General features: G+C 49.5%; 1 protein-coding gene across 1 annotated transcript in view; it reads right to left on the bottom strand.

Annotated features, from left to right (window-relative positions):
• GRIK3 (glutamate ionotropic receptor kainate type subunit 3) overlaps positions 1–24,826 on the bottom strand; it is a 111,822-nt gene that overhangs the window by 3,572 nt on the left and 83,424 nt on the right. Inside the window, exons 10-13 of the mRNA XM_041479292.1 lie at positions 23,633–23,836; positions 13,800–14,023; positions 6,746–6,864; positions 4,758–4,975 (exon numbers count right to left, since the gene is read on the bottom strand). Of these exons, the coding sequence (XP_041335226.1) occupies positions 4,758–4,975; positions 6,746–6,864; positions 13,800–14,023; positions 23,633–23,836 (765 nt within the window). The remainder of the gene's footprint in view (positions 1–4,757; positions 4,976–6,745; positions 6,865–13,799; positions 14,024–23,632; positions 23,837–24,826) is intronic.

The following is a 24,826-nucleotide window of genomic DNA, read 5'->3' as shown; positions in this document are numbered from 1 at the left end:
CAAACCTCAAAGAGCAGCAAGAAATGTAGCCTCCAAAAGGATTATTAAATATCTGTACATTACAATGGGTAATTGAAATGAATCGTGTGCTCGGCTGGCTGATAAGGACTTGTTTAACATTTATATAGTTCACATCAGAGGCCTCTGGGTTCCTTGGCTCTCCCTCTCTCTTCTTCTCTTTCTGCATTTAATGCTCCTTGAGTGTTGACACAGAGCTTTTAACATCAGTGTTCTCCCAGTTTAGAGCACAGAGCAAAATAAACTGGCAAAAAATCAATAGGCTGCATTTAGTGAAGCAAATGGGACTTGCATGAGGCACTGGAGCTCTTCAGGCAACTGAAATTACATGAGACAGGGCTCCCTGGAAGAGAAAAACCACTTTTCTCTTCTTCTCTTAAATCAGTGCTCCAGCTTGAAAGGACTTAATTGTGTTTGGGGTGCCAGGAAGAGCCCAGATTTGTCAGTTCTGGCTGTGCTGCTTTGAGCCCAGCTTGGCCCTGCCAGGGGTGGGGCACTCCTGCAGCTGGGGCACACCTGGGAAGGGCTGGAAGGAAGGATGGAGCTGCTGTCCCTGCTCAGTGGTGCCTGATGAGAGCTGGGACAGGGATCTGGGCTCAGGGCTGAGACCCAGCAGGGCAGAGGAGCCGGGGGTCCCTCCAGGAGGGAGGGCAGGACATTGGTGCTGCCAGGGCAGCTCACACCCAGCCCTGGTCAGGGCAGTCTCAGGCTCTAAAACCTGATGAGAAAACTGCTTTTCCAAGGGAAAATTCCCCAGCTGTAATTCCCAGCACAACTCTCACAGGTTGATGGTTTGCTGCAAACCCAGAAGCAGCTGTGAGAGCGATGTTGGTCATCAATCCCAAATCACAGGAGCAGCGAGGGCAGGAGTGTCCCTGCTCCAGCTCACACACAGTTAAGCCACAGAACATGTTTTGTAGTTGAAGGAAAAGTTCATTTCTCCCCTTCCTCCTCTCAAATACTGTGGCCACACTGCAAAGGTGTTGCTTATTGATGGGAATTTGGATTTTGTCAGCCAGGACTGCACCACAGAAATAAGCAAAATCATCTTAGTAGTGATTTAGTAATAAAGAATGCCTGAAATTTTGTTTATTTTGCTGATGGTTTTTCCTGTGTTCTTTATTTGCGTGTACGTTTTATTTTGCTGCACCCCTTATTTTACCATATTTTAACTTTAAAAATTAGGGTTAGTTACTGGTCTGATCTGGTATTTGCTGTGCTGTGGCTGGCTGCTCATTTCTTCTCAAGAGATTCACCATTTACTTTTATGGGCTTCTTAAAAGAAGCATATCTCAGTTGGTTGTGGGTGAAGGGACCCTCCTGTGCCCCCACATCCTCTGGAGGATCCCCAGGTCCCCCTCAGTGACAACTTTGCTGCCAAAGGTAGATGAGGAGGAGCTGCTTGGGTGCTCTGAAGCATCAAGATAAATGGTCTGACACTGGCTCCTTCCTGGCAGAGAAGTTCCTGTGTCAGGAGCCCCGAGATGTTGGGGATGATGGAGATATTGCTAATTATCATGGGCTGCTGCTGCAGCCGTGGCTCACACGGCGGGGTCGAGTCTCACTCCTGCTCACACGAGTGCAGCTTCTCCTTGATTTATTCAGGATAAATAACACCAGAATCTGGTCTGCTGTGCTCTGCATCTTAATCAGCCCGTGTTAGTGCTAAATGAGATGTGTGTGTGAAAGCAGAGTGCCAGCCCCTCCGAAGGCAGCGACGCCGAGAACGCCTCCGAGTTCATTCTTCAGAGCCACAGCTCAGAAGCCACCTTTAATAAGCAGTTCTGCAGGGCCAGTCACCCAAATCAATTAATGGAATCGTTTAGAGGAGCCCCTGCGAGGCATCTTGCCAAGACATATACGCTTTTTTATCAGCCAAATTGGCAAGAAAGGAACTTTCAGGCTTAAGATTTTCAATTCCAGCCTGTATGAAAAAATAAATTGATTTCCACCAACTGAAGATACTTAGTCTTGAGGATTTAACATTTCTGTATGAGTATCTGTGTACACACATACACACACTCACATCCAGACTCCAAACTGCACTTGAGACCTGGCCTTCCATTCAGAGAGGCAGCATTCTCTGCAGGATGGGAAGGATTTATGAGTTATAATCAACTCTAGATGCTGTTCCTAAATTAATTGATCAGTGTTTATTCCTGTGACTCAATCTGCATTGCCAGGGAGTAAACAGCTTCTCAAAAGTTCTTTTTATGAAGTCAGAACGTGCCAGTATGGTTGGTGAAGCTCTCTCTTCTTCCCTCTCTTGGTTTGCTCGGCTGCATGGGGCCAAATTTTATGGGAGCAGCATCCCTCGCTGTGGGGCTGTCCCAGAGGGGTCTTGGTTCCATTGGGACCTTCTGCAGTGTCCCTGGGGAGCTCTGCACAAGCTCTCGGGCTGAGCACAGCTCAGTGCTTTGGAATCCATCTCATGGAGCAGCATGCCAGGTGTCCACCTTCCTCTTCCTCCCATTGTCTTCCTCCCCAGGATCTGGATGCTGCTCTGCTCCTGGATCCTGGGGGATCCAGCATGGGCAGGGTGGGCCCTGACAGAGGGGCTGCAGGGCCTGGGCGTGCCCAGGGTCGGTGTGTGCAGCTTGCACATGATTTAACAGGGGGAAAGGAAGGAAGGAGTGAGACCCTGCTGTGAGGGGAATGACTGCGGGGAACAGCCACACAAAGAGCCAGGCAGCAATTTGGGCCAAGTACAGCTAAATACAGTAAATATACAGATAATCCACGGGGCAGGTGAGATCTCATGGTGTGCTGCCTCTTGTCCCAGCAGGGGCAGTGTGTTCAGAGCTGCTGGGTGCTCAGGCTCTGGATCTGCTGCAGGAGCCCTGGCTGGTGGGGGCTGTCTCTGCTGGAGCCCCCTGGAGCAGGGCAGAGCAAGGCAGGGAAGCCAGGTGCTGTTCTTCCATCCCAGGGAGGGTGGATCCTCAGGAGCTCTGTGCTGAGACAGGTGTCCCCATGGAGGTGGCACTGACAGAGCAGCTGAACCAAACCCACCACAGGAATTACCCAGCTGAGAACAAAGACCTTGTTGGAGCTGGGACAAATCCTGCCTCTCCCAAGTCCCTCTGTGCAGGAAGGACAAGTGAGCAGAGCTTCCCACGTGGGAGCTCCCACTGCTCCAGTAATGGAAATGCTTGTCAGAAGGGACATTCCTGAGAATTCATCTCCATACAGCAGTGATAATAAAAAGGAAAAGGAAAATACTCTGCATCAATAAACCATGCCAAGGCCGTTAGAAGCCTGAAGTACGGTTCTGATGGATAATGATATGAAGCAATAAATATACTGTGTCCTGATGATTGTTAAAAGAGACAGTTTCCTTTTATTCCCATATAAAACTCATACTGGAAAGGGCAGTTAAAGCACACAGTTACAGCCTGCCTTTCCCTGCTGGCTGTTCCAGGGTTTTATGGCTTTGGAAAACACCACCACACGTCTGCCTGTGCCACGGACAGAACTGCACGGGGCAGCTCCATGGCAGGAGGCAAACTGGGCATTTCCAGAGTCACTGAAGATCAATCCACCCCCTCTGTGGTTCTTTATCAGCCTCTGCTGCTGCCTGTCAGAGTCAGGACAGATCCAGCGAGGACAGTGGCTTCTCAGCCACATCAGAGCCAAGAGAAGTTGCATGGGAGCAATGCTCCCTCTGTTATTAAAATCCAGCATATTGCCTTCCTTTAATCAGTCTTGCCAATTAAACTGCTGAGGCCTCATCAAGCTGCCATCACCCTGTGCCTGCTCAAATCTTGCAGCACCAGGCACAAAGTGCTTGGTAAAGCCTGAACTGTGCTGGTCACATGTATTTCCTTCTGCATTAGGGTGGTGGAGGGGGAAGGAGCCAGAGATGTTGGGGAGCCAGCTCCCATTCCTGAGCCAAAGCCTGGGATCTTCCTTTGGGCCTCTTTCCTTGCCAGGGTGATAATTCCTTAATCACCCTTCATTTCTATCCCTTTATTCTCTCTCTCTTTTCAAACTGGGTTTTTACAGGCCAGCAGTGGTTTTAAAGGTCATTTTACATCTCTCAGTTTCTTTCTGTTTTTGAGGCTATGGTGGAATCTGACTGACTTCTGAATTTAATTATGCTTTAAATAGACAAAATTAATGCAATTGGATTGTGATGCACTGGTACTGTTACCTTGCCCTGGATCTCAGAGGTTAATAAAACTGGATTACATTGATATGAATACCTGAAGGACAAGAAAGGTATTTCAGCTGCAAAAAATACAATCAGGGAGGGCACTTGGCAACATCTGTCCAGCTGTGGGCTTCATTCGGGCTCTCCTCTGTCCCTGAAGGCTGGCTGGGTCAGCCTGGGGCTCCATAGGGCTGAGCTGCCAGAGGCAAGGAAGAAATGGGATGGCTCAGATATGGAAATTGGGAAGGTGCTTTAAGGAATGTAAAATTTTTCTGCAGGGCTTTAATACAAGCTTCACTTTGGCACCTGCTACGTTTTAGGGTGTCTGAGCCAATATTGGGTAGAGCCTGCAAAAGTGTAAAATCAGTTTAATTTTGTACCTGTGTCTTCAGTTAACAACAGGGAGGGGGATTTAGCCTTGGTGGGACTCAGGTGAGTGACAATCTCAGTCTGGGCAAGATGTGAGACAGAAAGAAGCTGCAAGAAGGAGCAGCAGGGGCGGCTTGGGAGGATTTCTGTCTTTGGATCTTTGTCCTGGCTCCCGTTGGCATCTCTGCCTGGAAGGTAGAAAGCCTCTGCTGGGTCTCACCTTGAAGAAGGTCATGGTAGCTCCATCCTTCACTGCTCCATACTCTATTTTTGTCTGCTTTGCCAAGTCATCTGCCGAGTCGATGGGGGACTCCATCCTCTCCACGGTCAGGAAGGCCGCGAGGTTGGCCGTGTAGGACGAGATGATAATTAGGGTGAAGAACCACCATATGCCACCAATGATCCGTGTGGACAGGGCTTTGGGCATCAGCTCCGAGCCTGGGGGGGACAGGGGGAGGAGGGCAGAGGAAATAGAGGGAAAGAACCCATTTCATGTATCCATACATATATTTTATATACATATATATATATGTGTGTGCGATCAGGTTTCACTGTCAAAACTGTTACAGCCATGCAATTAAAGCCAACTGGTTTTGAGGCAAATTATCCAGACATCTTGCATGCAAGGGGATTTTGTAGCATTTGCAGAAAAACCCTCTTCCTTGATTACTGACCTTGGGTACAGTGCCCAATTTACAGGAAACATCCAAACTGAAGTAATTAACTGGGCTGCTTTTATGAGATTTAAATAGCAAGCTATTTATGAACTTTTATGAGTGTTTTGTTCTGCCATTTAAAAAGGGCTTTGCTTTTATACAGATTATTTTCAAAAGACTCACTCTGGGGAGTGTGTTCAAATACACAAGGTTTAAAAAAAAATCAAACACCAAGAGAAAGGAACCATCAGGGTCCAGGGCTTTGAATGCCAGTCAGAAATGGGGAAGCAGGAGATGTTACAGCATGAAAGGTGTAGTGGGTCTGGAATGACTTATTGAGCAGACATGAAGGGCTAAATGGGTTGTGCTATTTTTGTAATCACCCAAAACACCTTTTAAAGCCAGGCAAGAGCTTTGGGCTTGAAACAGCTGTGCTCAGAGGATTTATCAGCCTGGAAAGTGCAACAAAGATTGGGCTTTGCAAAGCAATTTTAGGCAGCGTGGCATCAAAGCAGAGCATGGGGTGTAGTTTTCCTCCCTTCAGAGTGCAGCAAGGAGACACCAGGAAGAGGAGGAGTCCTGGATGTTGAGGGTGCTTTGGTTCTCCTCAAGATCCTGCTTCTTCCCTCTTCCATCTCCGGCCCTTTGATGCATTGGATGCTGTGACATCAGTCTGGCTTTGAAATATTTTTCTTCTCAGATGCAGAATTGAGTTAAAAAGAATATAGCTCTTTTCATTTATCAGCATCTGATAAGAGGGATGATTCATCCTGCTAAACCCTCTTGCTGGGAACTGTCACTGTCCACGAGGGCAGCTGAGATCCAGGAGGAATCTCTATTACAGGCAGCAGTGGAGCTCAGAGCAGCTCTGTGCCTGCCACTGAGCCAAGGCTGTGCTTCTTTTGCTCTCTGGATGTAACCACTGATACATGGTAAATTAAAGTGTGACAAATGTTTGACATTTTCCACTTATTTCTATTCCTGGATTTTCTGCAATTAGATCGCAGCTGAATTTCGTTCCTTATTCAGAGCTGCTCCCAAGCTCCCCCCCTGCTGCCTTCTGAACAGATTTATTCTGTTCATTGCATCTCTCTATTCCATTCACACACAGGGGTGTAATCCCATCCCTGTCCCATTTCTGGGGTCCCTGTGGCCCTGGTGGCTCTCAGCAGTGCCACTGGCAGCTCTCCTGAGGGGCTGCTGGGCACAGGCTCCAGGGCAGCTCCTCCAGCCTGGGGAATCTCACACTGCTCAGAATGACCAGGGGAGGGGAAAAATGGGCACGGAGCAGAGGGCAAGGCACCCTGTCTGCTGGAAAAGTGGATTTAGAACAGAGAGAGAGCCAGGTCAGAGATCCTGAGACTGAACAAATGGTTCGAATTAACAGAAATAGGAATTTGCAGAGTCCGTGGGATGTGGGGGGATGAAGCAGCTGAGGGAGATGAAGGCAGTGCTCCTCCTTGGAGCTGCAGGGGCCAGGAGGTGCTGGGAGGTTGCAACCAAAGCAAAATTTCAGTTGCAAAAGCCCTAAGAGCAGGCAGGTGTCCCTTACCTTGCTGCATCAGCGCCCCCATCCCGAACCAGAAGCTGTTGAGCAGGGTGAAGTTGTTCTCCACGATGTCCGAGCCCGGGTTGCAGGGGTGGGCATCGTACCACTCATAGGGGCTGAACCTGCAGCACACAGGGACACAGAGCTCCTGATGATGAGGCCTTGAGGGGCTCCTAGGACACAGGCTAGTCAGGATTAGGAGAATGAAGTGGGGATTTATTAAAGGCCTTCAATAGACACACCCTGGGCGGCCAAAGCCGTCCAGAGGCTGCACCCAAGATGGACAATGATCATGAGTTTTTCATTCAGTTATGAGTTTGGTTCATTTGCATATCATTTGCATATTAATCCTTAATTACAGCTTCAGGTAATGAAGTGACATACCCCCACTTTGCTCCCCACATTTCATTTTTGCTCATACTTGTCAGGGCCTGAGGCTGCAGGGTGTCCTTGGATCTCAGGCCTCGAGTGATTGTTTTGTCTGACCAAAATGTGAAGACAGTTAAATAACACTTTATATGGAGTTATGCACTAATGCAGCACAGGGTCTGAAAAAATATAAAGGCTAAAATCCTAAGGCATCACTTAGCTGAGATGTGGCAGGACAAGACTCCAAAGGAACTGGAAAAAAGGAGTCTCAATGCCTCTGGTGCTGATGTGCAGGGGCTGCCGACCCTCTGGGGCACAGCTTTATAGAGAAAAAACCAAATTCTGCCCAAGACACCCACACAGCTGTAAGTCTGTGTCCTGCACTCTGGAGAGCAGAGACCCGGGAAGCCAAGTCCTCCTGAGGTGTCTCAGATGGCTTCTCCAGAGCCTTTGGTCTCTTGGGATCATCTTTTCAATATTGTGTCCTACAGCAGCACCTGGAGCATGTGATGGTGGGATGGGAGGGGATGGGATGGAATGGGGTCCAGACACGTAACCTCTCGTATGTAACAGCTTGAAAATGTGGAAAAAAATGACATTTTTGGTTGACTAAGGAGAAGCCTTGGTCATTCTGCAGTAGTAGCAGGGACAAACTGGTATTTTAGGAGATTCTCCCACCAATGCACATGGGAATCAGGGTGGGATTTATGTCACTGAGAGGTAGAACCTCCCACCATCCTGACAAGCAGGAGTTTGGCCCAGTCAGGGCATTGGCAGAACACTGGAATGTGGTGGCAGTTTGCTGTGGACAAACTTATTCCTTGTGTATTTCCAAGGATAGCCCTGCAACTCTTGAGCAAGACTGAGGGAATTTCCTAGGAATATCTCTGCAAATTCTGCCCAAGATTGGCAGGCAAGCACTGCTGGGAATGAGCTCGTTTAGCCAGGATCTGGGGAGGATGCTAAACAGGAGAGATGTTAATATTTTTAGAGCTGTTTATTTACATTTTCTGAGAGTCCCAAATTTTGCAGAGATTAAATTAAAAACATAATTGGTATAATTGCTTTTGATCCAGGCATTAATTATCATCTCCGCTTCCTTCTGGAATCCCTGGAGATTCACAACAGCCCCTTCTCAAAGCCCAGCCCACAGCCTCTACCAGGAGATGTTTCCCTCTGTAATTCTCCACCAGATGCGCCACCACCCAAGGAGAGGGCTCGTGGCTCCACTCCAGGGTGGCCTCGCTCACAGAGTTGGATTTGTTTGGAGAAGGGCCCCAGATCCCTGCCAGGAGCCTCCTGGCACTGAATCCTGCCCTGGGCACGTGTCAGGGCAGAGCTGTGGTCCTGGCAGCGCCAAGCACGGGAGGGGACTGGGGGAAAACCATCCCTGGGATGGACAGGGCACAGCCCACGCTCCTGTGGCTTTGGAAGAGATTACCCTGGGCACAGCTGTGCCACTTTTTGCTCCTGTTTTCCACTCAAGGTACAGTGCAATGAGCTCTCCTTTCCTCCCTGGTTTAGCTCACCTTCCTGCAGCAGCCTGGGCTGGGTTTGGGGTGTGGAACCCTGCTCAGGCTGCACCCTGGCATTGCTGCTTTTCATCCAGTGATGGTTGGGCTCTCCTTGCTCCTCACCCTCCTCTGCTCTCTGAATCAGAGGAAATCAGCAAGGAAACAAGAGCCAGGCTGAACTCAGACCTTTACATGCTGCTTATTCCTTGGAACTTGCTATAGATTCACACCAGAGGTGGATAAAAGATGGTGTCTTGGTCCTTTCTGTCAGATAAAGCCAGAGTTCAGGAATTAGATTAAAACTTTCTTGGGCTGCCAATGAAAGACTATGAAAAAGAAAGGGAATGGGTAAGATCAATGAGCCTGGCAAGATGACACGCTGGAGAACTTCAAGGTCTGAGTGAAAACCTACTGGTGCAGCTCAAATGACAGAGAAATATTCAGAAATCTGCAAAGCAGCAACAGCCTCCAGTGCTTGAGCAGAGAAACCATTAGTGGAAGCAAGAGGTAACGAAGGAAGGAGGGAGAGGAGCTCGTTGACCCCAGAGCTCAAATCATTGGGGGAACTCAGGACCCTCCATGGCTGGCTTCCCTCATCCTCACATGCACTGTGGCTCTGAGAAATATTTCATCAAAAACGAGCATCATTCTCCTGTCTCTTTCAGCTTTCTGGGTGGGAAATTGAAGCACTTGGAAGAAATTTAAAAGATCTAACACAAAATACTTTTGAGTCTAAATTGTGTCTCCAGAGAAATTTTCAATGGATGACCCAGACTGTTGCATTTGCAGGGAATGTCCTGACAAAGGCAGGAATGATGCATCTGACTCCACATTCTCAGAGGGCTAATTTATTATTTTATAATACTATAGTATACTAAAAAATACTATACTATAGTAAAGAATACAGAAAGGATACTTACAGAATGTTAAAAAGATAATAATGAAAACTGGTGACTCTCTCCAGAGTCCCGACACAGCTTGGCACTGACTGGCCAAAGAGTCAGAACAACTCACAGCAGAATCCAATGAAACAATCTCCAAACACATTCCACATGTGAGCACAACACAGGAGAATCAAATGAGATGAGAATTGTTTTCCTTTTTGTGTGAGGTCTCAGGTTTTTCCCAGGAGAAAAACCCCGGGCAAAGGGATTTGTTCAGAGAATGTGAATGCCACACCAGACCTCGCTGCAATTGGGATGAAGATTAAACCAACCCACCCACCCTGCCAGGCAGCCAGAGGGGTTGGGTGTAATTTGGAGGCTGTGTGAGCCCGAGGACAGCCTGGCACCAGACACAGCATCCCACGGAGCCCTGGGGACAGCCAGCGCTGGTGGCTCTCTGGGGATGGGGGTTGGGAGCAGGGGCTCCATCAATAGCGAAGAAAGGCTGATTAAAATGACAGATGAGCCAAATCCGTCCTTTGCCTGCCTCTAAATAGTTCCTGAGTCTGTTTTAAGTGGCATTGACCTATGGTTATGGCATGAGCAGAGGGCTCTGGTGCCTAGTTCAGAAGAGTCATGTCTCTGAATTAAGGCTTTTCTATTTTGATTGTGGTTTTCCGCTGAGAATTGGATTTCAGAGGCCTTGCTGGGGTCAAAAGCAGATATTGTTTCCATCACTTCTGAATGCAATAAATATTTTCCCTGTGAAATCTCTTGCCTTCCATCTCTATGTGTTAAAAGACCATTCCTGCAGAATTTTAATTACCCCGAATACTTGGTGTTATTTGAAAGAATAGGATGACAGAAGAAATGCCAGGAGCAAAATGTGAAAAAGAAACTGTAATTGCAATATTTTATGTGTTGAATTTAGTCCAAAAAATAGCCTGATAGGGAAAAATTGTTCTACAACCTCATAATTGCTGTGATGGAGTGAGATGATGAGGTTCATTTCAGAATAAAACCTGAGACAAAGCCACAGTTCTTCACGTTTTCACCCCTCAACATCAGCCAAAAGCCAGGCAACACTGCCATGCTAGGACAGACATCCCTGTTTGTGCAAAGTGGTGGCTGGGGGACTTCACATCAGGGCCTGCCCCAGCATTGCCTTCAGCCCTTCTGCAGCATTTCACATGCAGATACAATTTGCACATTTAACATGCTTTGAAAGCGGGATCTGGACAATTTGGGCTGGATCTGGTCATCACGAGCTGGGAAAAAGAAGCTCCAAAATGTAAAATTGAGTTTGGATTGTCACTGCAGGGCACAGGAGCAGGCTGGTGCCGTCGAAGCCAGCGGCGCTGCGGGAGCAGAGCCCACCCAGCTGTGCCCTGCCTGGATGACAGGGACAGCCAAGGGCTGTCTGTCAGCCACCACAGGATTTTCCTTCTCATGGTTACCTTGGGTCCACGTCCCCAGAGGAGAGTCTTGTGCTGCTGGGAGCACCTGGCTGTCCCTGACAGGGTTGGGTGGGCAAAGACAAGGCAGGAGGGTGACTGCAGCAGCAATCTGGATCAGGGAGGGCCCTCCACATCCTCTGAGAGGAAAACTGTGCGTGCTGACAGTCTGGCCAGGGAGAAAGTCAGATAAACTTTCCCAGGCATTGCTCTGGGGGAGCTTTGAGAAAGCTCAGGGAAAGAATTACAATAATATTTAATCTTTGCAGCTGGTGTTTTGAACTTGTTGTTCACTTGTAAGATGTGTACAAGAAGGGTGTTCCTAATTAGCCAGTGAGGTGAGGGGTGTTAATTGAGGACAAAGCAGGTCCAGTTTTCTTGGAACAGTCTATAGAAGGATGTGACATCTAATAAACTTCACTATTGCTTTCTGAGAAGACCTTGGAGTCTGTGTTGCTTCATTCAGCTGTCCCTAATACAAAAGTGACAGAAAACAAATGTCCAAATCTGCAGAGGAGGAACCAGAGGATGTACCTGCCTTGCCATGCATGTTTAACATGATTTGAAAGTGGGGTCTGGACAATCTGGGCTGGATCTGGCCGTTATGAGCTGGAAAAAACAAGCTCCTAATGTGAGCACTGCTCTGCAGCATTTCACATGCAGATACAATTTGCACATTTAACATGCTTTGAAAGCGGGATCTGGACAATTTGGGCTGGATCTGGTCATCACGAGCTGGGAAAAAGAAGCTCCAAAATGCAAAATTGAGTTTGGATTGTCACTGCAGGGCACAGGAGCAGGCTGGTGCCGTCGAAGCCAGCGGCGCTGCGGGAGCAGAGCCCACCCAGCTGTGCCCTGCCTGGATGACAGGGACAGCCAAGGGCTGTCTGTCAGCCACCACAGGATTTTCCTTCTCATGGTTACCTTGGGTCCACGTCCCCAGAGGAGAGTCTTGTGCTGCTGGGAGCACCTGGCTGTCCCTGACAGGGTTGGGTGGGCAAAGACAAGGCAGGAGGGTGACTGCAGCAGCAATCTGGATCAGGGAGGGCCCTCCACATCCTCTGAGAGGAAAACTGTGCGTGCTGACAGTCTGGCCAGGGAGAAAGTTAGATAAACTTTCCCAGGCATTGCTCTGGGGGAGCTTTGAGAAAGCTCAGGGAAAGAATTACAATAATATTTAATCTTTGCAGCTGGTGTTTTGAACTTGTTGTTCACTTGTAAGATGTGTACAAGAAGGGTGTTCCTAATTAGCCAGTGAGGTGAGGGGTGTTAATTGAGGACAAAGCAGGTCCAGTTTTCTTGGAACAGTCTATAGAAGGATGTGACATCTAATAAACTTCACTATTGCTTTCTGAGAAGACCTTGGAGTCTGTGTTGCTTCATTCAGCTGTCCCTAATACAAAAGTGACAGAAAACAAATGTCCAAATCTGCAGAGGAGGAACCAGAGGATGTACCTGCCTTGCCATGCATGTTTAACATGATTTGAAAGTGGGGTCTGGACAATCTGGGCTGGATCTGGCAGTTATGAGCTGGAAAAAACAAGCTCCTAATGTGAGCACTGCAGTGCTCACAGCACTCAAGCCCAGCTCACTCTGCTGCTCTGTGTAATTGGGATATGACAGAGTGGACGCAGGAAATCTGCTCTAAATGCCCCCCCGGACTGAGGGATACTGAAAATTGTAGATTTGTTGTACCATCAGGGTTAATGGAGGCTGCTTGCTCCAGTTCTGTAGCTGATCTTTCCTTTGACTCTCTAATGCCAGTGGATGAGGGAGGAATGTTTCTGATGGATGCTCCCAGGAAGGTGTAGCACAGCAGCCTTGGGGAAGAGGGTCTGCATGGACCCCCAGACCAAAACAGGGAGGGCTCTGAAATCCCCACTGGTATAAATTCAACTGGAAATAAGGAGAAATGAGCATCAAACTGCAGAGTGGGCTGAGGAATTTTTCCTGGACGAGGTGTTTATGCAAAGTATTCCACTGAGGGCTGTGTGTGGTCATGCAGGGCACCTGCCTGCAGGAGGGGGAAAGTGCTTCGTTTTGATTTGAATAGGTGGGATCACGGATTGAGAGCAGCCCTGGACTGTGTCTCATCAAAGGCCCTATGGAATTAACAAGACATGCAAATGTATGCAAATGCTGCCTTTAAACATAGAGGATTTAAACATGCTAATTAGATGCATATTAATTTTGTAAACAGACACATTGTCTGATCCGTAGCAACGGCTTCTCCATTCTTTGATATAGGGAAGGGTTTGTGTGAGCTTTACAGAGACAGAAGGGGGAAATGGTGGGGGAGAGGGGAGCTCAGGTCCCAGCAGAGGCTGGGAAAGGTGTGAGCAGAGCATGAATGGGCAATGACACAGAGGCACTTCATGCACCAGGAGGTGCTGACAAATGGGAAGGCTGCAAAACTTCTGAAATCTTAAAATTCTTTCAAGCTGTGAGTGTGTGAAAGTGAGCAGCCAGCCCATGGGGATGGACCAGAGGGGATCTCAGGGGTGACAAGGGTTTGGTGCTGCAGCTCCCTGCCACCCTGTTCTTCTAAGTTCTTCTGAGCCTTCTGATGTTTACATTCTTGTAACAAACTTTCTCACGGACTCTATGTAAATAATTAATTGTTTTACATTCCTTTCTGGAGAAGGATAAACTTGATGGACTGTTGGTTTTTCCAGTGTCATTGGAGAGGTGTCACTGTCACCTTCCAATCCACTTTAAAATATCTATAAATGTTGGAGTCAGAAATCAAACTTCCTTCTTTGACCTTGGAGGTTCCAGTGTGCATGTCATTTTATTTGATGTCCTAGAGTGACAGCTGCCAGCAGGGCCCCCTTACCTGGCTATGACAAAGAGCACACAGCTGACCCCCAGGTAGGCAAGGAGGATGTACATCCAGATGTCAGGAGAGAGGGGGTTGAGGAAGGAGAAGACGCTGGGGTTGGTCCCGTTGGGCTTCCTGTAGAGGATGCTGACCCCCAGGGTCATGAAGGGCTTGGAGAAGTCGATGGCTTTCTCCCGGACGTGAGTGATGGTCAGAGGAGCCACGGCCAGGTCAGCTTTCTGCAAACAGCACAGGGGGAGGACACAGGCAGGGAGAAAGGAGGAGTTAGAAACAGAGGTGTTTCCATCCCCTTGGAGACACCACAGCTCTCACACAGCACAAACAGGCCAAAAACCCCCAAAGTGCAGCCCTGGGGTTCCCCCCTGCTGTGGCACATGTGGTAAACATTTGCTGAGAAATACAGTGTTTGCTGTGAAATACAGATGTGGGTGCACAGTGTTTGCTGTGAAATACAGATGTGGGTGCACAGTGTTTGCTGTGAAATACAGATGTGGGTGCACAGTGTTTGCTGTGAAATACAGATGTGGGTGCACAGTGTTTGCTGTGAAATACAGATGTGGGAGTACAGTGTTTGCTGTGAAATACAGATGTGGGTGCACAGTGTTTGCTGTGAAATACAGATGTTGAGGCACAGTGTTTGCTGTGAAATACAGATGTGGGTGCACAGTGTTTGCTGTGAAATACAGATGTTTGTGGTACAGTGTTTGCTGTGAAATACAGATGTGGGTGCACAGTGTTTGCTGTGAAATACAGATGTTTGTGGTACAGTGTTTGCTGTGAAATACAGATGTGGGGGCACAGTGTTTGCTATGAAATACAGATGTTTATGGTACAGTGTTTGCTGTGAAACACATGTTGGAGTACAGTGTTTGCTGTGCAGGAGAGAGGGGGTTGAGGAAGGAGAAGACGCTGGGGTTGGTCCCGTTGGGCTTCCTGTAGAGGATGCTGACCCCCAGGGTCATGAAGGGCTTGGAGAAGTCGATGGCTTTCTCCCGGACGTGAGTGATGGTCAGAGGAGCCACGGCCAGGTCAGCTTTCTGCAAACAGCACAGGGGGAGGACACAGGCAGGGAGAAAGGAGGAGTTAGAAACAGAGGTGTTTCCATCCCCTTGGAGACACCACAGCTCTCACACAGCACAAACAGGCCAAAAACCCCCAAAGTGCAGCCCTGGGGTTCCCCCCTGCTGTGGCACATGTGGTAAACATTTGTTGAGAAATACAGTGTTTGCTGTGAAATACAGATATTGGAGTACAGTGTTTGCTGTGAAATACAGATGTTGGGGGTGCAGTGTTTGCTGTGAAATACAGATGTTGGGGCACAGTGCTGTGAAATACAGATGTTGGGGCACAGTGTTTGCTGTGAAATACAGATGTGGGGGCACAGTGTTTGCTATGAAATACAGATGTTTATGGTACAGTGTTTGCTGTGAAACACATGTTGGAGTACAGTGTTTGCTGTGAAGTACAGATATTGGAGTTCAGAGTTCACTGTAAAATACAGCACAGCCAAATGGAGGCCTTACAGCCTCTGCAGCTTCTGCCCCGATGTGATGAGCTCCTCTGAAACGGTCAGAAAAATCAGATTTTACAGAGTCCTAAAGTGTCAGTGGCCCTTTTCTTGCTTGCTCCTCACCACAAGACTCTACAACGGTGAGCAGGCTGTGTGCAGAGCCTGCTGTTGGCAGCAGTGGTTTGTTTTTGCTGTTGTTGTTGTCCTTCCTTTCATTTGTTGTTGTCCCGCTTTCACGCTGATGCAAGAGGAGAGGAGGGCGAGGATGGAGCTGCAGGGAGCCATGCTGTGGCAGTGTGAGGTAAAAGGTTCAATTTCTTTTCCCTCAGTCATTTCATGATGCAGTTTGAGGGCTCAGTCTCAGGCAGGAGTGCTCGGTGCCTGGGGGTGGAGGGAGGGAGGTGTGCAGGTGAGACCCTCTGAGGAAACACTGTTTAATGATGTTAAAACACTCCTCAGCCCGTCCTGCTGGAGTGCTCTGAGCTCCCTGAAGAATTTCAGCTGAGCATATTCTTTATCCTGACAGCTTGTATGAATTGTGTTTGTTTCTATTATTTCTGTTATTTGCTAATTTGTGTTAATTCAAGGAGCAACCACGTTCACCCTCTTTCTGTTGGGTAAGAGCTGCATTCATTCCTCTCACTAAACATTCATCCAGGTGCTTAAAAGCCACAAGTAAACACGTCCAAGGTTTCCTCAATATCACCCTCCTTGCCTGAGCTTTGCAAATCATTCTTTGAGATTGTGAACTTCCGAGGAAACACAGACACATAAATTACAGCTCTGAAGTTGAGCAGGACCTCCCCCCACGCCAGGAGCCCCAGCGAGATTTATTTAACATCTGGTTCTGAAAATTAAAATTCTAAATTACCCATGAGTGATAATTATCTAGAGATACAGTAGATTTGTCATTATTCATGGACTTTAAATCAATACTGGCTGGAACATGCTTTGCTTCAGCAGGAACTGGGGGCTCACTGTAGGAGCCAGAGCAGATCCCTGGCCTGTGCTGGGGGTAAAGGTTGTACTAATGGTTTCATCTGACCTTGCAATCTGTGATCAAGTCAGTGCAATATTTATAAATAGAGGAATCTGGGTGTTTTACTGTAGGAAGAGTCTCTACATGAGCTTTTGTCCATTTACACAAGTGTGTGTGTGCAAGGGTTCCCCTCCAAAGAGTGCAGCCTTAGAGCTCCTGAACAGAGGCCTTCAGGAATTATGTAACAAGGGTAAAAATGATGTGATTTTTGTTCTAACATGGCTCTCCAGCTGCATCCTGCTTTCCTTTCCTTCTCACTTTCCAGATGGAAATACATTTTTACACCAGCCTGGTACACGAAAAGCTTCGTTTTGGCATTTGTCAAAACTGTGGAAAATGGGGACAATATTTTCCCAGTGAGCCCATTCTGCCAGCTGTGGTTGTGGTGACAGGGACAGAAGCTGAAGGGGGTTGGGGGTGGCATTGGTGGCTGCCCAGCCTGAGCTGGAGATGTTGTTCTGCATCCTGGGGACCATCCTGGCAGGGTTGGAGCTTGGCTGCTCCCACCACCTTCCAGCACACCTGGAAATTTTGGCTTAGTGCTCCGCACAGTCACAAGGCAGAAATGGCAAAAGAAATGCAGCATTTTCCCTCCTCCATCACTTCTGTGTGGGTGTCCTGACTCACCAGGGAAAGGCAAAGAAGATGTTGAAGGATTTGGCTATGGGTTTTTCTGAAGGAGGGAGCAAATGTTCTGTGGTCAGAGCTCGCTGGCAATGGCCAGGCTGAGGGAGCCTCAGCCAAATTTGTCAGAACAATAACAGTGAGCTAAAGAACAGCCTGGAGTTTGTGCTTTGCCACGGAAAATGAAGAGAGAGAACTCTGCATGGATGCCCAGGGATCCAACTGCTTTTAGAGCTGAAATAAAATTTTATTGTGTGGCTCCAGCAGCTCCTGTGATGTGCTCCCAGCCCTGTGTCCTTGCAGGGAATGTCACATTCAGGCAGGACAGAGCAGGGATTCTGGAGCCTGGCTGGGGTGTGTCCTGAGCAATTAGAGGCAGCACAGAGCTGCACTTCCATATCCTTTTTATCAATGCAGATTTTTCTGAAGGTGGCCTCTAATTAAGGCTTTGCTGACAGAGAGGATCTAAATCAAACCCACCAAGGATGAAGCTTTGATTTGTCGTGCTCTGACATTCCAAACTGGGCAGTCAATTACCAGACTCTGGCTGCTTCCTTTGCTCAGCCCTGGCTCTTGTGCTGTTGCAGTCAGGTGGGTTTTATTAAAAATGAGGAATTAGAGCAAGTGCCAGTGGCTTAAAGACCCTTGTCCAGCAAAACCACTTAAGCCTGCACCTCTGTTTTACTGGAGCTCACGCGTCTTCCAAGTCCTGTCCCTGTTCTTAAGTGTTCTGCTGAATTGAGGCCAAAAAGATGAATTCTGCCAAGGCAGCTACACATCAAATGCAGACACTTCTCCAACACACCTCCAAGGGTTTGGATCTCCTCATTCACCCAGTTCCAGCGTTTCACTTGGCTGGAGCAGCTGTGAGTTCACCGTGTGTTCAGCACGGGGATGATGGTATTTGCTGCAGAGATACTTGGTTTCCATCAGAAAATGCCAAGTCTTATCTCCAAGTTCTCATTATCAGGGAGATGTGGCCTGTGGGTCAGGACAGCTCTTGTGCAGGCGTGGTCACTGTGGGAATCCTGCAGTTCCTGACCTCAGCCAGAGCCAAGCCGTGGGCAGTGGCTGGTCATGGCAGAGCCCACCAACAGCAGAAGCACCAAGATAAATATTTATTCAGGAAAAGAAGCTGCCTCTGTGCTTATTTTGCCAATCTGCGTTAGGTATTTACATAAACTAATCATGTGTGTGTTGCCTGAGAGACAGAAACAGTGCGTGTGTTTTACTGATTTAATTGTTACCCAGGCCTGGCACTGTCATCCCTCGGTGTCTCTTGCCACTGCCAGCACTGGGGCTTCTTCCTTGGGCCCTGTCTCTGCTTCCTGCTCTCCTGGCTTGGCTGCTGTGCCCTGCTCCTGCTGCCTGTGTGTGCTGGGCTCACACCTGAGCTCCCTGCACCTTTCCCCGGCTGTCCTGGGGATGAGGCACAGCTGGGGCGGCTGGGCTCCCCTGCAGCTCATGGCTCAGAGAGGGGGGCTGCTGCTGGGGCAGCTGTGGGGGTCTCTGTGAGAGCCCCCTGCCTGCCCAGGGGCAGGGAAGCCCTCACAGGGAGCAGGGATGCTCAAGGAGAGCAGGGTCAGTGCTGAGTGTCTGACTCCAGCTCTTAAGGGCTGCTCTTGCAGTCTCACAATTTGGACATCGTTTTTGTCAATGGGTTTATTCGATATTGGGGGGAATTAAGAACAGATGTTGGCAGGAAAAACCCAGCTGTGAGCTGAAGGGGAGGAATGAGAGCCATGAGGTCCTGCTGGGGCTTTTATAATCTTCGCTTTAAGGAAGATCTCCAGAGCTGGAACTGCCATTGATTGTACCTGGGAGATGTGAAGGCTGGAGGATTCAGGTGAGAATGGCCCTGCTGTGAGAAACAAGCCCTATCCTATGGATTCCTGGCAGGTGAAGCAGCCAGCAAGGGGCAGGGACACCTGCTGAGCACGCAGAGAACCTGAACTCCCAATACACAGATCCTTCACCTGGATCCCTGAGGACGACCCAGTCCTGAATCCACCCAACAGTGATCTGAGCACAAAAGGAAAAGCTCTTCTGGTTTATTTCCATCCTGTCCCTGAGTATGACCCAGTCCTGAATCCACCCAACAGTGATCTGAGCACAAAAGGAAAAGCTCTTCTGGTTTATTTCCATCCTGTCCCTGAGTATGACCCAGTCCTGAATCCACCCAACAGTGATCTGAGCACAAAAGGAAAAGCTCTTCTGGTTTATTTCCATCCTGTCCCTGAGTATGACCCAGTCCTGAATCCACCCAACAGTGATCTGAGCACAAAAGGAAAAGCTCTTCTGGTTTATTTCCATCTTGTCCTCAGCACTGAGGTCCTGCAGTGTCTGAACAAAAGGTGGAGGACACTTCATCCAATTAAATTGTTTGCTCCCTATCCCTGGCCCAGTGACATCCAAATGAAGCCCCATTTGATGACACATGAGATGAAACATCCACCAGTGCAGAGCATTAGTGGGGAGCTGGCAGTGTGGTGCAAGATGTACTTCTGCCAGAATTTACTGTCAGAAAATGCCCACTTATTGTGGAATTGTTAAATCAGCTGTCAGGAGTCATCCCTAAGGATGGATATTACAAGTCCTCTACAGTTCCCATTGGCAGGGATTTCCATCAGAAACCCCAGTATTTGCCACATCTCTTTTATTCCCACCTGAAGTTTCAGATTGAATGGCAATGTGATGTGCACTGTGGCAGCAGAAGACAAGTTTTATTTGTGAACAAGTTTGTGCAAAATGTCCAGAACAACTCATTCTGCTGCTTTTATGGGATTCTGCCCACAAACAATAGGGAAGATTTGCAGGTATTGCTTTGCCAGACAACTGGAATTTATAAATCAGAACGGATGGGCCACGGTGTGCAACGGAGCTTTGCTTGTATCAGTAATAATTTCTATGAATAAACATCAATAGCAGTTCACTGTTGCTGAAAGGAGGAGGTTTGGCACTTGTCAGGTTCTCTGTTGTGAATAAAGGGCTCAGGAGCTTCTCTGCATCGCCTGGGTTCCCCAGACCTCCCTGAATACCTGAGTTCAGCTCTCGTGGCCCTTCTGATCAAGGCTCCTCTGTGGGAATGGCCAGAGGGGTGACAATAAGCAGTAGGCTGAGGTTACTTCTCCAGGGAATGAACTGAACTCCTCAAAACAGGGACTTTTTGTGCTGAGGATGAGCAGCAGATGAAAGGCAGCGGGGCAGGGTGGTGCATTCAGCTGCATGAGGCTGTTGTCTCTGGATCTGCTACTGGGGACCTGTCAGAGACAGGGTCGTGCTGTGGCTGCTCTGATTGCTCTTGCTTTTCCTGTTTATGCTTAAGGCCAGACTAGAAACAGAGGGATTTTACAAAGGATCATAGCCTGAGGCATCCCTGCCTGTGGCCAGGCGTGTCTGGATCAGAGAGAGCAGAGGGGGAGGATTCGTGACTGCATCAAGCCCACAGTGCTCACTGTGTAAACACCTGTCCCAGCACGTGATTTACCTTTGGGGGGCCAAATTTTGGGGATTTACCTCTTTGGTGACAGCACCTTTGTCCCCCAGACACTGTTGTCATGCACCTACCCTCACCCAGCTCCTCTGAGGGCATCTCCACCCCGTGCAGGCCACCCCAGGGGACAAGTGCCCCTTGCTTTGCCCATCTCCCCCTATCCAAATTTCAGCTCAGCTGAGTTGGAATACTTCTGGTACACAGAACCTGCTGCTTCCACAGCTCCCAGACCCTCTGAGCAACAATAATGACCATTTTAGCCTCTCACCTCACCCCAGGAGCACTCCCTGCTCTGCACAGGTCGTTCAGGGAGCCCACACCAGCTCAGCCCACCTGTGTCACAGCAGTCCAGGGGGCTAAGGGGGTCTTCAGCAATGCAATGGCTTTCTGCACTGAATTAATCCTGACCTGGATTATTACCCTGAATTCTGCACTGAGTTAATCCTGACCTGGGTATTTGGACCTCACAAAATCCTGCCTGCTTCATGCTCCCACCTGAATTATTCCAGTTTATTTATGAGAAGGAGATGCTGAACACAGAGTAAAGCCAGCTCACATATCAAACTCTGGATGTGGGCAGCCCTGTTTTCATCACTACAGCATGATTTGAAGTCTCTAACACTTTTCCTCCTGGGTGTGAAATAAGCTTGATCTGGCCTGTTGGATGTCCATGGGTTGTGCCTTTCCCCACACCACGGGAAGATGCTGCTGAGGAAGGGCCCATCTGGCTGCAATTCCACTTCTGAAGGCTTTGCATAAACACTGCTATAAAAAGCAGTGACATGCAGATAAAGGAGCTAATGGCTTCATGTGGGGCCTGGGCATGTCCCTGCAGGCACATGCTCAGCCATGCAGGGCAGAGCACAGGACTGCATCTCAGAGTTAAGAATATAACTTGCAAGAAGAGGAGGTTTGGCCCTTTCCTGCTGTTTGGCCCTTTCCTGCTGCTGTGTGTTGACTTGCTTTTTAGATAGTTACCCAATAAATACTACAATGCAGGTTTGACCATGAATTTTATGTTATTTAATGAGATTGCTCCTCAAACCTCCTTCTTGTCTATCTCAGGTAGCTTCAGGAATGGCTGAAGCCTCCTGAGAGCCTTGTGGTGCTTTGCAGGACACTGGAAGTGACATGGTTTGGGCTGAATGACCATAATTAGTTGACCACAGCTTTGGGAAAGGCTGAAGCCTCTTGAGATCCTTGTGGTGTCTTGCAGGACACTGGAAGTGGCATGGTTTGGGCTGAATGACTGACTGGCTTCTATTCCCTTGGGAGGGATTTGCTCCTTGTGAGCCCTGCAGTGCAGTGAGAGAGCTCCAGGCCCCTTTCCCAGCCCTGAGAGAGCTCCAGAGCCCCTTCCCAGCAGTGGGAGAGCTCCAGAGCCCAATCCCAGCAGTGGGAGAGCTCCAGAGCCCATTCCCAGCAGTGAGAGAGCTCCAGAGCCCATTCCCAGCAGTGGGAGAGCTCCAGAGCCCATTCCCAGCACTGAGTGAACCCCAGAGCCCATTCCCAGCACTGAGTGAACCCCAGAGCCCATTCCCAGCACTGAGTGAACCCCAGAGCCCATTCCCAGCAGCGGGGCCAGGCAGAGGAGCCGTGCCCCAGGGGGCTCTGCCGAGGGGCACAGCTGCCACTCGGTGTCAGCTCTGATCTGTGTCACAGGCATCACTCGGAGCAGCAGAGCTTCCTCTGGGACACTGCCACTCGTCTAACTCGGCAGGGCTGTTGTGTAAGAGGCTCTAAAATCTGTGTTTTGAGCTGCACGGAGTTTTCCAGAAGGAAAAGCACCAAGGCAGGTTTGCAGAGCTCCCCCATGAGATGGAGTCCTGCTCTGCTCCCAGGGCTGTCCTTGCCTGCCCTTGCTGCTCTCCTGCTCCCTGGGCCAGGCCAGCTGAGGCCTGCCACGCTTGTCACAAACTGATTGTCACTTTGTCCCTATAAAAGGACATAATAATTATCATCTGCATTTTACAGATGGAGGGAGCAGTGCACAGAAGCAACTTGTCCAATGTCATTTAGGGCAGAGAGAGCAGATCTGGGAGGCCAGCCCAGCTCCTGAGCCACTCCTCAGTCCCAGCCAGTGCTTGACTCTCCACACACCACAGTGACTCACCCAGCAAACTCATTCTTCTCCCATGAATGGTAAGAGCATCACAGCTCTACAGGGGATTATTTTTGTTTCTTTGCTGCTTAGGCTGTGGATTCAGAATGTAGCCAGGACCTGGAGGTGGTCAAGGGCTGCCCCAATTGAGCAGGATGCTCAGGAGGAGAGCGCTCTGCACTGCCTGCACTGCCGCCTGTGCCACAGAGAGCAGGCATTCTTTTTGTCCTTAGCTTTTCTTCCAGAGGCCTTCTCTGGGAATCAGATATTCATAAAAACACCAGCTTTCCTCACCTCTGTAACTGGGCCCTTGGGATCACAGGATGTGCTGGAGGCAAGATATCTAATTAAGAAACTGAGCAAGCTCTGGCCGCGAGTGGCGGTTTCAGACGCGGCGATGCTTTGGCGGCTGCGGGAGCAAAGCTGCTGCTGCAACAGGTTCCCTGGGGCTTAAAGGGCTCCTGGAAGTGGCCATGGAAGGAGAAACACAGCTGCTGTGTGGCAGAGGGAGCTCCGTGTCCCAGAAGATTTTTAGCAAATAAGTTGCTTTTATAGGAAATAAAAAATGAAAGTGTCCAGGGCACAGCTGCTCCCGCAGTCTGGATGTCTCCTGTGGGCTGGGCAGTGTCTGGGACATGTCTGGGCTCCCCAGGCTGCACTGGTGCTGTGCCCTTGCCTGTGTTTGTCCTCGGGGGTGAGAGCAGCTCATGCTGCCAGCCTCAGGCCCAGGGGAAGCCTCTGCCCAGCCTGTGTCCCACTGTGGGACAGGCTGTGCCTGGAGCCACAGAGCCCATTTCTGTGCTGGGAAAACGGCCCTTTTCAGGAATTTCAAATTAATATTTGGAAGAGCCGGACACAGGGATATTCTGGCAACCAGTGTGACAAGGAGCCTTGTCACACTGGTTGCCAGAATCTTTTAAGATTCTTCAGCCTCTTCAGCTCCACCATTGCAGGCCAGCGAGAAATGGCACCTGTCCCACCCCAGAGAGCCAGCCCAGGGACAGCTCCAGGGACAGCCTGGCTCAGCCCACCCTCAGCAGCCACCCACGGGCTCACTCACGTGGTCGATGAGCTCCTTGATCATGCCATTCCACTGGCCCTTCTCATCCTGTGCGCCGTATTTGCCATCCTCCACCAGGCGGATCTCGTAGGAGAAGCCCAGGATGATGGCCAGCTCCTTCAGCAGGTCGATGCAGTAGCCCTCGAAGCGGTCGTTCCCAAATAGGGCGGTGTCGGACTTACGGAACATGACAAAGGGCTCCTCCTGCACAGGGAAAGCAAAAAGTCCCAGTTCAGGGTCAGCTGGAGGCAAGGCCACCTCTGCAGGTCAGCCCGAGCCGCCAGGCACGGCTCTCCAGGCAGGGCTGGCACTGTGACATGTTGGGAATAAATTAACTTTGCACAGCGCATCAGCTAATTAGCAACCTTGTTTACCCCACAAAATTTAATTTTGTCTCTTCTGAGCAGCCAACTGTTTTCCATTTGGTAGGATTTCAGGGAGAAAAATAACCATTTCATGCTCTGAAAATGAAGTGTTAGAAACAGCAAAAGAGGGGGAGGACAAACTCAGCCCCGCGCCCTGCACACGGTACCTGCCATCCACCACAGGCTGCTGGGTGAAATTCGGGGTGAAGGAGCTGTGCATGGCTGGGGCCACCCCAAAACCTCCCCACTCAGCTCACTGGCACTCCTCTGTGCTGGCACTGCCTGGTGGACACTGCCCTGCTGCTGCCCAGGGAAACTTTGCGCTGTGTGCTGCACTTCTGGCTGCCTGGGAGTGACCCATAGTTGAGCTCCAGCACAGGGGACAGGAGCTAAAGCAGTGACCTGTGGATCCCTCCCCTCAAGCAGGAGCTGGCAGGTGAAGTCACCCAGAGATGTCCAGCATCCTTTGGTGCCTCTCAGGCTTGGGCAGCCACCGAGGACGAGGAACACTGGGGAGCCTGAGGGAAAAACGTGTGGAGGACAGATGGAAATGGAAAAGGGGGTGGGCAGCAGGCAAGAGCTGGAAGACAAGAGGAGGGTGAGGTACCTCCAGCGAGTCCCTGGCTCAAACTGGGGGTGTCTGCAGGGCTCCTGTCCTTGCTGTGGGGTGGCCAGAGAGGGAGGGTGAAGGAGGGCTACACATTGTGCTGGCAAACACCCTCTGTGATTTTGCCCAGGCATGGGGGCCTTGAAGAGGTGGGAGGGCAGGTCTGGAGCCCTCATTAGAGCCCATTAGAGTCACAGTGCCTGGCTTGGTGGGGCATGGATG

The sequence above is a fragment of the Pyrgilauda ruficollis genome, unplaced genomic scaffold, assembly GCF_017590135.1.
Source record: "Pyrgilauda ruficollis isolate IOZ18807 unplaced genomic scaffold, ASM1759013v1 scaffold48, whole genome shotgun sequence".
In the NCBI taxonomy this organism is placed as follows: Eukaryota; Metazoa; Chordata; class Aves; order Passeriformes; family Passeridae; genus Pyrgilauda; species Pyrgilauda ruficollis.
This window is presented reverse-complemented; position numbering and strand designations above follow the sequence as displayed.